Here is a 13,504-nt window from a genome sequence, read left to right as displayed (position 1 = left end):
GCCGAGTAGATAGGAGTCACGATTAGCAAATCCGTTGTTCGCGGATTCAAATCTCAGTGTAGTTTGTCCTTGCTATATTGTAATAGGTTGGAGGGAAAGTTCTGTCGTATTTTATTCATGTGCTTTGCTTTAACACCAATTTAAGAGACTTAATGTGCTCCCCAACAGTTGTATGATGAATGCCTAACTCTTCCGCAATTTCTCGACTTGTTAAGTGTGGACTATTTTCCAACATGGATCGCAAAACATCATTATCAATCACATACTTCGAGGCTCAGATCCCCGGAACGACATTTACTAAACCATCTTTGACAAGTACGAACATTTACCATATCTTTTCCAAATAGCGCACATAAACTTTTATATGCAACCGATGCGTTGCATCCTTTTTTGAATTCATACAAAATGCATTGTCATAAGTACACCCTATCTACTAACATGTTTGTTCACTTTAAATATCCCAAGTAAATGATGAACGGTAAAAAAAAGGCTCCTTTTATATTAAGCAGCAGCTAAAAAAACAAAAAAAAAATCCAAATGACTCAGTAGCCAGATGTTTTTTTATTTTTACTTATAAGAAATATTACCTGTCTATTTAAAATACGCGAGAACTTTCCCTCCAACCTATTAGTTATAGTGAATGCTCAGTCAGTGAAGGCATGAAAGGCTGGTGTCTCTCCCTTTAGCTTCTTCTCTTTTGACCATTATAGAACATATAGGAGACATCGCCTGAGCGATTAGTCATATTAAAAAGAGAGGAAGAAAATGTTTAACTGAAATGTTTAATCACTAAATTATTACGTTTTCAGTCAAAGTTTCCTCGGAAATTGTAGCAAACAAAAAGTGATGATACAAGTCTAATCGAATTCTTGACTACATTTTGGCTTTATTTTATTCCATTTTCAAAGATTTCAAATTAAGATGCTCTGGAAAAATTTCAAGCACTTCTTGTTGTGTAACAGAAACTTCTTGACAGCATGAAATCTATCTTCTCTAAATATTTGTTCAAACACCTTTTACGAATCGAAGTTAGACGGAAAATATATCAGAAAACAAGCGAAAATGCTGTAGTGAGACGGGGCTTACTATAAAATACCGTACACTACTTCGTTCAATATAGTTATGCAAAATAAGGCTTTTTAAGATTTTCAAAATAAGGCTTTACATGGGGAGTGTCAGGAAATGTATCCGATCCGAACCATTTTCAAAAGGGTTCATTCTTTGGCCAAATATTACCAAAATATCTCCAAAATTGCAGCCTGTCGGTTGAACACAAGGAGGCAAGACAAACCAGCAGACAGAAAGACAAGATTATATCGATGCAAAAAAATGATTCTAAATCGATTGGTATAATAAAAGCCATCCTTCATGTTGCGTATAAAAGAAGGAGATAATCTTAAAGCTTCATATGGATGAAAAATTTCATACATCTTTTTGCAATAGCCTACGGGGTATATATTCAATATCGAATCGAAATCGGATGAGTAGCAGAATATGCAAAGGATCGCGGGCTCAGCTTTCATCAGGTTAATCAGCAAAAGCAAACTGGAAATATATCCGGTATGTCTTAACTTCTTATTTCAATCAATGCTGAAACTTGTGCAGATCTGGTTACATAATTAGCTTAGCTTAGAACAGACAAGACAAGCTTTTGTGCGTTTTCCCTTTACATTGATTGATTTCTAGTCTCCGTTCTCAATGTAATTGATCCCAGGTTCGATTCCTTCGATTTCGTAACTGAATATTCATTACGTTTACATCAAATGGATGATGGACTGATGGACTCATCGACATCAGCCGGCTTCCATTAGTTAACTTGCGTCAATAAAAAAAAAATATTTTATTAAATCCGTCAAAGCAATATTAAAATATATTATTATTATTATTATTTTTGAAAATGATGTGCTTGAGCACAGATGTTTATCATGCTATCCTTGTATCGGTACATAACAAAATCATATTCACATGTTATAGTGCATATCTTGACGATTATATAAACGATCGATGATTATTATGATAATAAGATAAAGAAAAAACGTTTATTAATAATATATATCGGAGATAAGAAATAGTTTAATCGATTTTAAGTTAGTACAGCAATAAAAACAAGGTCACAAAATAAATTAATTAATGCCCCTAGATATACCTTTATACGTACTCACGAAATTTGTATAATGAAAAATTTCCTGATTACACATATTGTACAATATTGGCCTTAAATGCAACGTGAGTGTATTGTATACACATAACCATCTTATGTACACATCTTGACTACATCAAATATATAAAACAAGCTTACACATATAAACGCATACACATGGAGACATTTATGCACACGTTTGTGTGTATATATGTATATTAGACTTTCCATGAAATTCAATTCAATTTATGCAGAAATTTTATAAAAACTACCCTAATATGTTAGGTAGTGGGTGTGTCCTATGCAGATAAATGCCTCAATATTTTACACATACCAGTATAATAACACTAGTACCGCCTTTTCCATAACAAAGCAATATGGCAAAATATTCGAATAAAAAAAAAAAAAAAACAAGAAAATATGACGTCATTATTTTTCCTTTTAAGGCCCTATCTGTTATTAGAACCATATATACATATACATATTCACCGTCGTGTTTTCGCACATATTTACAAATGCTGGTGATTTCTATTGTTTAATTTTTAAGTGATACTAACAACTGTAAAAGTATGTAAGCATGTAAGTGTGTTGGCATTTCACAGAAGCTCGATTTTTTTTATCGGTATAGATACACAGTTTTTGTGTGTATTTAGGTGACATTTTGCAGCCATTTTGTAGCAGCTTTGTAGGATACCGAAACGATACTTTAGCCACACAGCACCTCAGATCGTCAACGAGTACAGTACAGTTCTTTGGCTTTCTCGTCCGTCCCGAAATTGTGAACGGCAGGAGTTCCGATAGAATTTAAAAAATAAATAAATAAATAAAATTAAAAATATATTCATATATATATATAAATATATATATATATATATATATATGTATATATATGTGCATATATAAACATATATATATATATATTTAGATATATACATATACATATAAATAAATAAACTAATTGTGTGTGATTTTGAAGAAAAAAAAAAAAAAAACAAAAGTGAGAAAACCTTAGCTTCTGTTTAGAGTTAAATATTAATTAATTAATTCATTGATTCTTAGCACTTTCTCTGTATTGGTTCGTAGTAGTGTAACACATTAATTTCCCTTCCTTAGTCATATTCTCAAACACTAACAAAAGTTAATTTAAAAAAAAAAAAAAAAAAAAAATAAATTCGAATAATATATATATTAAAAGAGAATCTTTTTTCTTTATAATAATAATTCATATCACGATATCACAAATTGTAAGCATTAAGTTTTTCTCAGAAGTTCTGGTATAAAGAAATCAGTCAAAGTGATTTTCCTCAGGCAATACATCGAAGATCTCCGAAAGATTATTGGTAAGAAAAATTTTGTACCAATGAATAATCAATGATAAATCAAAAAAAAAAAAAGTATTTAATTAAAATTGAACGGAAACTAATTACGTAAGAAAAGTCTTTTTAAAATCTAAAAAAACCCCGATATAACTCTGTCTTCTGATTATGTAAGAGAGTCAGCGATATATACCTGTACACTCGTTCGATTGCTTGCATTTAGTTAAGCATTTAACATACATCACTGCTCATTCGCTCGTTCGTTTGTTCGTCCTTTCATTCCTTACACTTTTCAACATTTACTCGTTAATTAGTTAATTACTGCATAGTCGTAAGTAAGTTTTCAAAAATATCCTCATTACATGAAAGATTTTTCTCAAATTTCAGAGGAGAAAATGTCACTCAATCCTAATGGATACAAGCTTTCGGATAGAACCGGAAAACTTACTGCTTATGGTAAGTATTTTTATTCAACTTCATTCCTTCAGCGACGTTACATAATACAAACCTTCAAAAAAAAAATAAGAGGAATGGAGATAAAAGTAACCATGTCACGAACACTCATAACATTCGTAAATGTCCTTCAACTATAAAATAACACGAGAACATTTACTTAACATAAATGAACATAACTCAGGTTCAAGTGTTAAATAAATTGTACAAAAAAAGGAAAAGATTTATTTATTTATTTGTTTTTTTTTTTTTTTTTTTTTTTTTTTTTTGTGGCAAAGTCCAACAAACAGCATCGGCTTGCTCAACTTAACAGTTTAATGTCAAAGACATCCATCCATTCGCTGTTTAAATGATAAATTATTTGAGTCTTAATCGGGGAAATATTTTACTTTAATACTTACACGGAAATGTACGTGCGATACGCATATGTCTGTAAAAGATTTGTTTTTGTTTTCGTTTTTTTTTTTTTCCACCTACCACTATAACAAAAAGTCAAACGACGACGAAAGACTGTACTGCCACTAAAACGTCCAAGCTGTCCGTGGGTTTTTATTTAATACATAAAGTGTGTGCTGCTGTGTTAGTAATTGAAATAAAACAAACATAAACCATTTAGTTACAGCGTATTATCTGCACTGAATTTTTTTATGGATTTCATAAAAGTAACGCAAAGAAGTTAAAAGTACATCGCATATACTTGCATGTAGCGCAACATACATTTAACATTACTTGTTGTATCATTATTTGTAAGGGATGCTTTTCATCTCATTTTTAATGCTTTACCGCATTTCTGGTATTTAAGGAATTTTTCTATTAGACAACAATTTGTTGAACATTGCAAACAGTTTAGTTATTCGCTTACTACATATTTACCGTTGTTCCATTTTAAGCAGTTTACCTTATATAGATAGCACTTTGCCCTCTTTAAGTTATATTAAATTTTTTACCCCGTTTATGATAAAACACTTGGTTAAGTATTTATGCATACGATCATCACAGAGATGCCAATCACACAGTGTGTCTCTACGCTAACATACATTTAAAAAATTCATTTGCAACAACCTAGATTTTACTAAGCTCAGAAGATTGCGTGTGTTCTTCATGTCAAATAAAGATAAGCATATTTATTTCTTCACATATTCTCCGCCCAAGTGCGAATGCTCTTAAGTATATCTGTGATCGTATAATCACTCTACTGTTTTAACATTTAAAGACGAAACAAGGACTATGCCACACAGTATAGCAATCATCAAATACCTCGATCGAGAAATTGCTGAAATTATCTTTCAATTGTTAACGCGAAGCAAGTATACTAAGCTTGCTATTGCGATAATTCATTGCTGGTAAAAATAGTCATTTTTTGCATTAATGACGCAATCATTCTGAAATTCGCAATCGAGACACAGCTATTTAAAATATGTTGGCATACCGTTGCCTAACGGATGCAGGTTGAGCTTTAGAGTCGTGTAGAATCTGTTGGAAAATCAAAAAGAAAATTTGAAAAATAATGGAAAAATTATGGCCGCCCGTGGGTATCGTGTTGGGAGTTGTTATCATTTCCGGGTGATATGTACAGAAGAGAATTGAATACTTTAACACAAGTACTTAACGCCGCGCCCTCTCAGACCATGCACTCTACTTCGATTGCAACGAACAATAGCGTCGATCTCATCTCATTTGAATTTAATTCAGTTTGTAACGCGAATGCCGTTCGCGTTCATACTTAGGTGTACGCGTACAAATTGCGTATAATTCTTGATTATCGTACAATTCTGAATTCATTTCGAAATATTATTACCAGTAATTATAACAATTATAAATTGTAACAAAGTTCGATCTAAGATTTGAAACTTCTATTGGCCAACTGATGCGCATGCAGTTAAAACGAGTGACAACATCAGGCTATTACTGCTATACCCTACATCATTTTGCCTAACATAACTGTTCATTTCATGATAGGCGTTGCATTGACGGGTGCCCTAAACGCTATCTGACATGGTCTAAGTTTGTCAAATTTAATGTTCTTGTTAAAAATTTTATTGCATCCCATCTATTTCCGTTATACATGGGCTTACTTTTTATGCGAATCCTTCTATGAAATGACTTTCACAAAATAGAGTTATGCGGTGCAAATTTCCTGCAATTAATTTTTTTATCAAGTTGCTATTGTAAATCAATTTTCGTCATAAAATGTTGAAACTTTTTCGCTATATAAAGAGGTCGCCTTTCGTGAGAATCCTTCCTTATAAGAGGAGCGATTCAAACAATAGATCTAAGTGATTCAAGTTTGATGGAGTTATTTTTCGATGTTAAATTGCTATTAGGAACCAATATTCACTACAAAGTATTGAAATTTGCATCTTGGTGACATATAAAGATTTTTTAGCTTTTGAAGGCACGGTTGCAGAGGAAGGCGTTCAAATAATTACCGATACCTACCCGATTGAAATTTTTCACATTAATTTAGAATGCCGAAGTATTGATATTATATTTTGCAATTTTTGTCGAGAATTTTCAGCAATACGATTTTTTGTCACATAACAACTTATTCACAATGAGGTGTTATGACGGGAATTGTCTAGAAAGAGGTACAATCCAATCCGTTTTCAATATACTTCCTCCTTGGGATAAAGAAAAAATGTCAATGTCCAAACTTGTGATCTGTGTGTAGGTTGAACATAGGAATTCATGGGCAGGCGTTAGAGGGACAGAAAAGCGTAAATCCATTCAGTAATTGATTCTAGCTCGATTGATGTATTAAATGGTGGGCCCACGTTAAGTCCTTCTGGGTGTTACACAAATCCGCCCAAGCTTAATGTACTCTATACCGCGAGTGGTATAGAATACAATTGAGAAAGAAATTCTTTAAGATAACGGATTGTTTGGCATTCATTTCCAGATATTTTCTAGTATCGATAGCAAAATAGAAAAATATTTCGTCAAACTTCGTTTTCAACAAATGTGCTTTCGAGCGTAAATCGCGCACATAACCTTTTGCTGTAATCTTTTTACTTTATCCAAAGAGATTAACAAGACTCATACATATGTTTCATATAACGTACGGTGGCTGCAAGACAGCATTCCGTTTAGACAAAACCTTCCTGAATTCTTCTTTTTTTTTGTTTTTTAATAAAAAGATAAATATGGAGTAAAAATCCGCTGCGGGAACCATATTTATCAGGACCGTTTGTGCATTTTTCGCAACGATCCACAGATGCTAAAAAAGATATTTTATTACTAATATTATAAAATGAAATCATTATTGATATCGAAATTCACGTACACTCGTCATAATCTTTTCACTCCGCACATTTTTGGCAAAATTGTGAGGTCGAAGGCATAAAACAAACATGTTTCATTCAGAAGAATCGCCGCAAGTTACATATTTTCTTCATACTTTGGGAAAATTATGGATACCATGCCTTTAAAGGTCGCCCGCTATTCTCACGAACCATTCGCCGAGTCATTTTTTTCGATCTTTTGTAAGCGAAAGAGCCCAATTTTGGTGAGTAAGCCACAAGCGCTAATACTTTCCAGTTGCATGACAATGCCTTGAGGTCTCTTCAATTATATACATTCTCGATGAGCGTCAAGTTGTATGCCGATTAAAACATGTTCCTCTTTCTGTCTGCCTGGGTAATGCCTGTGACAAAACATTCGCCTTGTCGCAGAAATGGAGCAATCGGAAAATTAATTCAAATTGATGAACGACCAGAGCACAACATAACCTGAGACTACCTTTCTTTTCAAAAATTAAAAAATATGTTGTATAATGATATATATATATATATAATAAAAATTAGTATTTATATCTTATGATTGGTCCTGTAACACCACTAAAAAAATGGAAAAATTGGCCACGTCTACTTAGAATATAAAAATGTTGTTGTTTTATTAAAATTTTTGCAGCACACAAAAAGAAGCTTCAGGGACCATACTACAATCTACATATTTTTGACTCGCAATAAGCAATGATGGGCATAACAGACTTGGTCGCGGCTGAATATAATTTTCTTACTTGTTTAATATGTCACTCGTTTTTTCAATAGCGAATGTTTCGGTTTCGCAGTCGATGCGAGTCCACCCATGAACTTGGTTAGGCTAAATGAAAGACTTTAGCATATTGAAATGACCTAAATGAAGGAGCAAAAAGTTGAGTTCGTATAAAAAGGTCCTTTTACGCAGGTATCAGAATTTTGCGAATTATTAATAATACAACTAGAGAGAAGCTATGTTTAAAGCGTGCATTGAATTTTCACTATACTATCTTCCTGCGTGAAGAGAGAGCCTCCATTAAATTATGATAACTGCATGGTACATATATATAAATTTGTCAATACTAGCTTAGTCCAGTACATTGTAATCTTCATTACAAATGAGAACAGGAATCTTGACCTCCACATCTATTGTCCAAGTCCAAGTCTCTCATTACCGTCTTCGGATATATGTACGATATTAAAATATACGATATTTGACAATAGAATTGAGCAGAACTTCAAAGGGGAATTCTACAAATTTCGAAACATATTTATTAGTTAATCTTGCGATAATCTTGGCCGTACCTTTGAATCCGTACTTAAGGTGCAAGGTTGGCGTGGGGACTTTAATAAAGATACGGGTTAACTTCTGAGCTTGTAAGGAAAATCTATTGATTTTATATTCAATGTGAGGCAATCCATGCATGCATCGATTTGATTGATTAAGTAGAGTGATTTCAATCAGATTTGAAAATTCGATTATTGCAAAAAGGTCAAGCATATATACTATAAAAAATTTTAGGTACGAGTCTCTATTGCATTGCAGAGCATTAACAAGTCGAACGCGCTCTCCGTGAGGGGTGTCTCTTACATTAGTAATTATTTCAGTAGAAATAAGAGAAAAGCATTAAACATAATGCAAAAGAATCGCCTTAAAGAGCGCTTGCCATTCGAAAACGAAAGAAGTATCAAATGACTTTGACACTAAGCCACTGTGATGTCTTTAAAATATGTGTAGTAAAAGAAAATCAATAATGCTTTAGCACGAGTAGCACTAAGTATTCATGATTAGCGTCCATTTGCCATAAGTTTAAAGACGAAATTTACTATGAATTTATTTGAAAAGATTTTTCTCTCCACTCGTTCGCATAAGAATGTATATAATCTATAATCTCCAATAACTATATTTCATTTTTCATTTTATCATGATACCGTAATTTCCTTCTGATAATGTATTTTTTTTACCTTAAGCATGAGGCTAACAAAGGATATCCGTAACGTAATAGATAATAAAGGGAAAAATTGCACATAGCCATACGCATATAAATATGCTCGTACATGAGCATACACATGGACATATGCATTTTTTTTTGTTATTGTTTTTTATGTAAAAAATTGATATTATTCTCTTAAGATGAAGAGATGGGTGTGAGAAGGTTTTCTTAAATGTCTTTATTTGCAGATATCTTGCCCACCACAGTTACTGCGGTGCCAGAGACTCGAGAGTTTCTATTGAAGATTATTGACGTATTGCTTGATTTCGTCAAAGCGACCAATGATCGAAATGAAAAGGTGCTAGATTTTCATCATCCCGAGGATATGAAACGTTTATTGGATTTGGAAATACCCGATCGTGCCGTTACATTACAGCAGCTGGTTGAAGACTGCGCCACCACTCTTAAATATCAAGTAAAAACAGGTAACTATTCTCATTAATAAATATTTATTTTACCAAAAGCAAAATTTATTATTTAAAGTAAATTAAATTAAATGAAAAACAATTATTATGAAAAACTGTATATCCTGTCTGTCGCACGCTTCCGTTACAAAGCGTACATTTCCTTTTCCCAATAAGGGCTACGATTTTTTTTTTATTAATAGCGCCAGACATATACGAATACATATAAACATACACATACACACACACACACACATACACACACACACACACACACATGTAAATATTCATTCAACTCTTATATAAACATGCTTGTTATCGACACTCCAGATACAATTGTGGTCACGTGCTTGATTCGATTATCAGTGACAATGTAACGAATGCTCGGGCGGGGTTGCAGGCGTGCTTCAGCTTAATTTTCTTTAGACCCAAAATCTGGCACAAATGACTTTTGACTAAAAAATTCAAGCGAACACACACATATACCTACACATACATGCATACATACATACACACACACACACACACAACTGTAGCCCAAATAAAAGCACAAATATTTTATGATTATATTTATTCGCGTTATGATTGATGCATAACGTGTATGTGTTACACATAACGTATTTCTATTAAAGTTTTCAAGCTTAAAAGTTGTAAACAAACAACTAGTTCTTGAGATTTAAAATTTTCGTAACAAAGAAAGGAACAAAAAAAAAGAAAACAAAAATAAACGAAAAAATATTCACCCTTTTTCTATGGCCGAGCAAAATGCCTGCGGTTGATAGGTGTAAATAATCTGAACAACTTATCATCAGTATTCAATGGACCATAAAATGGCATCACCCTGTTTACTGTTTGCTTTCTGCTATTTACTGCGTACGTGTGCTTCTGTGTTTGCATTGCGGTTCACATTGATTTTGAAAATTGTCCTTGCAATGTACACATGTACATAGGGCTGGGTGGATGGACGAATGGATAGACGGGTGTCGTTAAACATATGCTTTTATCGAATTATTGGCCGTAATTAGATTTAAATTTATGCTTCAAAATTATTCATAAGCAAGCATACATTCACTCACATTAAAATACGCATCGACTCATCGTTCATCATTTTTGCAAAATCCAGGCAAAAAATATTTATATATATTTTAGGAGCAAATCTTATTCAATTGCGTTGAAATCTTTTGTTTTAACCGCAATTTCCGTATTAGGCTGGAAGAGAAATTGGTTTAACGCCATACAAACTTCCGAAAAATATAAATGAAATTAGTTAACCGAGTGTATCGTCTCGTTAATATAAAGGCTTAGACTAGAGAAAAAGGAAAATATGATAAATAATTTTTTCGCTGCATATGAATCTATTCGAAGAAAGAGGTTTTCAAATAGCAGTAAGTAATCGTCAATATCAAAATTCACTGCACTCTTCACCTCTCCTATAACAATACCGTTCTTCCGAACTGTATATTAAAAACGATTGACCTTTAAATTAATTTTGAAAATATTTTAACCACAACGGATGGGTATTCACAATTCGTTTAAAGATAAATGATATCATGTGCACCATGTTAAATAAACAGAGGTGAATATTCTATGCATTAACTGATGGGGTGACCGATTCGGTAGACTGTTAAAATAAGATAATACTTTATACTCTGAAGGAGTAAGTAAGTAAGAAAAATCTCGAAATTGTGTAAACAAAGTTTTTAAATTAAAAAATGTATTTACATATTAAAAAGTAAACGTTTGTCATTTGTTTGTTGTAAATTAAAAAGTAAGGAATGAAAAAAAGTGAAAGCCATTGTTACAGTTTTCGCATAACATTCTTTACTTGTGATCCATAATCTTCCCTTAATACAGTTGCACTACTTATTGCCGACACAATATTCTCGTTGATTTTTTTCTCTTCTTACAATTCAATAGCATAATGATACCAAACATAAACCTCCCAATCGCTCATTCACATACATCCGTACATTCTTTCCTTTAAACTTGCGATATATTAAACAATGTATGATAACTTTATAGAGATATGTGTCATGTTTGCACATATTTTGGCAAAGAACGAGCTATAAAACTGAAAAAGGAGAGCGATAGAGCGAGAGAGAGTGAGAGAGAGTAGGTTTAAATGGGAATGAGGAGAGTTTTAATCAAAATCCGTTGTTATTTTCTGAATCGTTGCTCACTGATCCTTTGATGCGAATGAACGGCAAACAATGTGCTCAACGAAAAGTCGCATACGGGCAAAGAAATGGTAACAACAAAAAAAAAAAAAAAAGGGGGAAAATATTGCGCACTTTCTAGCCATCTGTGTTGTTTCATCATGAACCTAATACGTGTACAGTAAACACTCTTAACAACTATAGCACTTGGTAACAAAATGTTCTTCATCAAAGATGATTAAATCATTAAAATATCTTAAGCGTGTGAACGAAACACCGCTTAACACAGTTAACGTCGAAAGTGAACGCTTCTTATAAATGCCAACTATCGGTTGTGCTCGAATCTCTGCTTAGTCTCTTCTTTTCATTTGTACAGATAACATTTGCAAAAGTCCCACTGGAAAGAGGAAGCATTACATGCAAAATAATCAAATGTACACTTTCGTTGGGTCCCTCTACACCTTTCGCAATCTACGCTCCCTTTCCGTGAACTATGTACGCCTTTACTCAACGATAAATTTTAAACACTTTTAATGAAACTTTTTTAGTCAAGCGAAACCGCGGCAAAAGCAGAGAATTCGAGAATAAAGGGCGAAAAGTTTTTCTTCTTTACTAATTCTGGTATTTTCATAAGTTCAAGTTTAAAAAAATACGAAAGGTATGCAATAGGGATACGGAATAAGATAACCGCGCTTCCGCTCTTGCTAATGCTACTCTCATACGGTCTCAGACGGTCTTTAGAAGAAATACGAACCTTTCCATGCATTCCTCTCTCCTAATAAAGTGCGCTGTAAAGATTTTAGCGAAACATTGCCAAATTGATCAATCACTATATAAACATTAAGATTAATTTAAGCAATCAGTTGCTAACTAAAATCACACTCATACTTTTGGTTAAAAAAAACTCGCCCTGTTTATGTCAATTGCAAGAAGTGTTTACTGTACGCGTTTTACATTAATTTCTGTTATGTACCACATGCACAAATTGATATATTTAGTCGTAAGTCAAAGTGAAATCCTTTCGGATTTTTATAAGAAAAACAAATGAGTAGCATATTCTTTAAGAGCGACTTTGTTCGTGGCTTACACTGAATCTCGAATACTCTTCATTTCCATATATTGCTTACCGACACAGTAACAAAAATTATGCGAGTGCACTTAATTTAGTATATGCGGAGAATATCCGCTACTTAAATATTGAAATATATATAGGAGAGGAATATCTATCTGTCTTATAAAATGCTCTCTATGTGCATTTAACTATTGTGAGATATGTTAAAATTCGTTACATTCGGCGCATTGTTCGTCTATTTACGCAATTGTTTAAGAAATACGCATACAGTTAATGAAAATCTTATCGATACGTATCATGCCAACACACACAACAGAGCATACGTACATTTTTGTACATTAATTTATATATAAATCGCATATAAAAAACCGATCCCTTATGGCTAAGAGCTTAGGGCAGAGCAATGAGTTTATAATAACACAACTTATGGCACTTGAAATGTGAATTGACAGCACACGGATTTCTTCAGCTCAGGATGATGAAAATGATGATGATGATAATAATGATGATGATGATAATAATAACGATGCTTTAAAGCAAGGGTTCCCTCGCCATTGTTTAATACAAGGGCGTACATTTAGTGATGAGTTAGGCAGCAGCAGCAGCAGCAGCAGCAGTAATGAGGAGTGGGTGGTTGGTGTTGAAAATGCTCCCTGGTGTGCATTGTTGTTCTACGTACGCATGTATATATTTATGTATGTATGTATGTATG

The 13,504-nt window shown here is 33.0% G+C and overlaps 1 protein-coding gene across 1 annotated transcript in view; it reads left to right on the top strand.

The window, feature by feature from the left end:
* The first annotated feature begins 3,299 nt into the window (after positions 1 to 3,299).
* Positions 3,300 to 13,504, top strand: part of LOC119631764 (glutamate decarboxylase) — a 21,529-nt gene continuing 11,324 nt past the window's right edge. Inside the window, exons 1-3 of the mRNA XM_038024257.1 lie at positions 3,300 to 3,480; positions 3,844 to 3,912; positions 9,349 to 9,585. Coding sequence (XP_037880185.1) covers positions 3,852 to 3,912; positions 9,349 to 9,585 — 298 coding nt within the window. The 5' untranslated portion in view covers positions 3,300 to 3,480; positions 3,844 to 3,851. The remainder of the gene's footprint in view (positions 3,481 to 3,843; positions 3,913 to 9,348; positions 9,586 to 13,504) is intronic.

Source organism: Glossina fuscipes, unplaced genomic scaffold, assembly GCF_014805625.2.
Source record: "Glossina fuscipes isolate IAEA_lab_2018 unplaced genomic scaffold, Yale_Gfus_2 1, whole genome shotgun sequence".
NCBI classification, from domain to species: Eukaryota; Metazoa; Arthropoda; class Insecta; order Diptera; family Glossinidae; genus Glossina; species Glossina fuscipes.
This window is presented reverse-complemented; position numbering and strand designations above follow the sequence as displayed.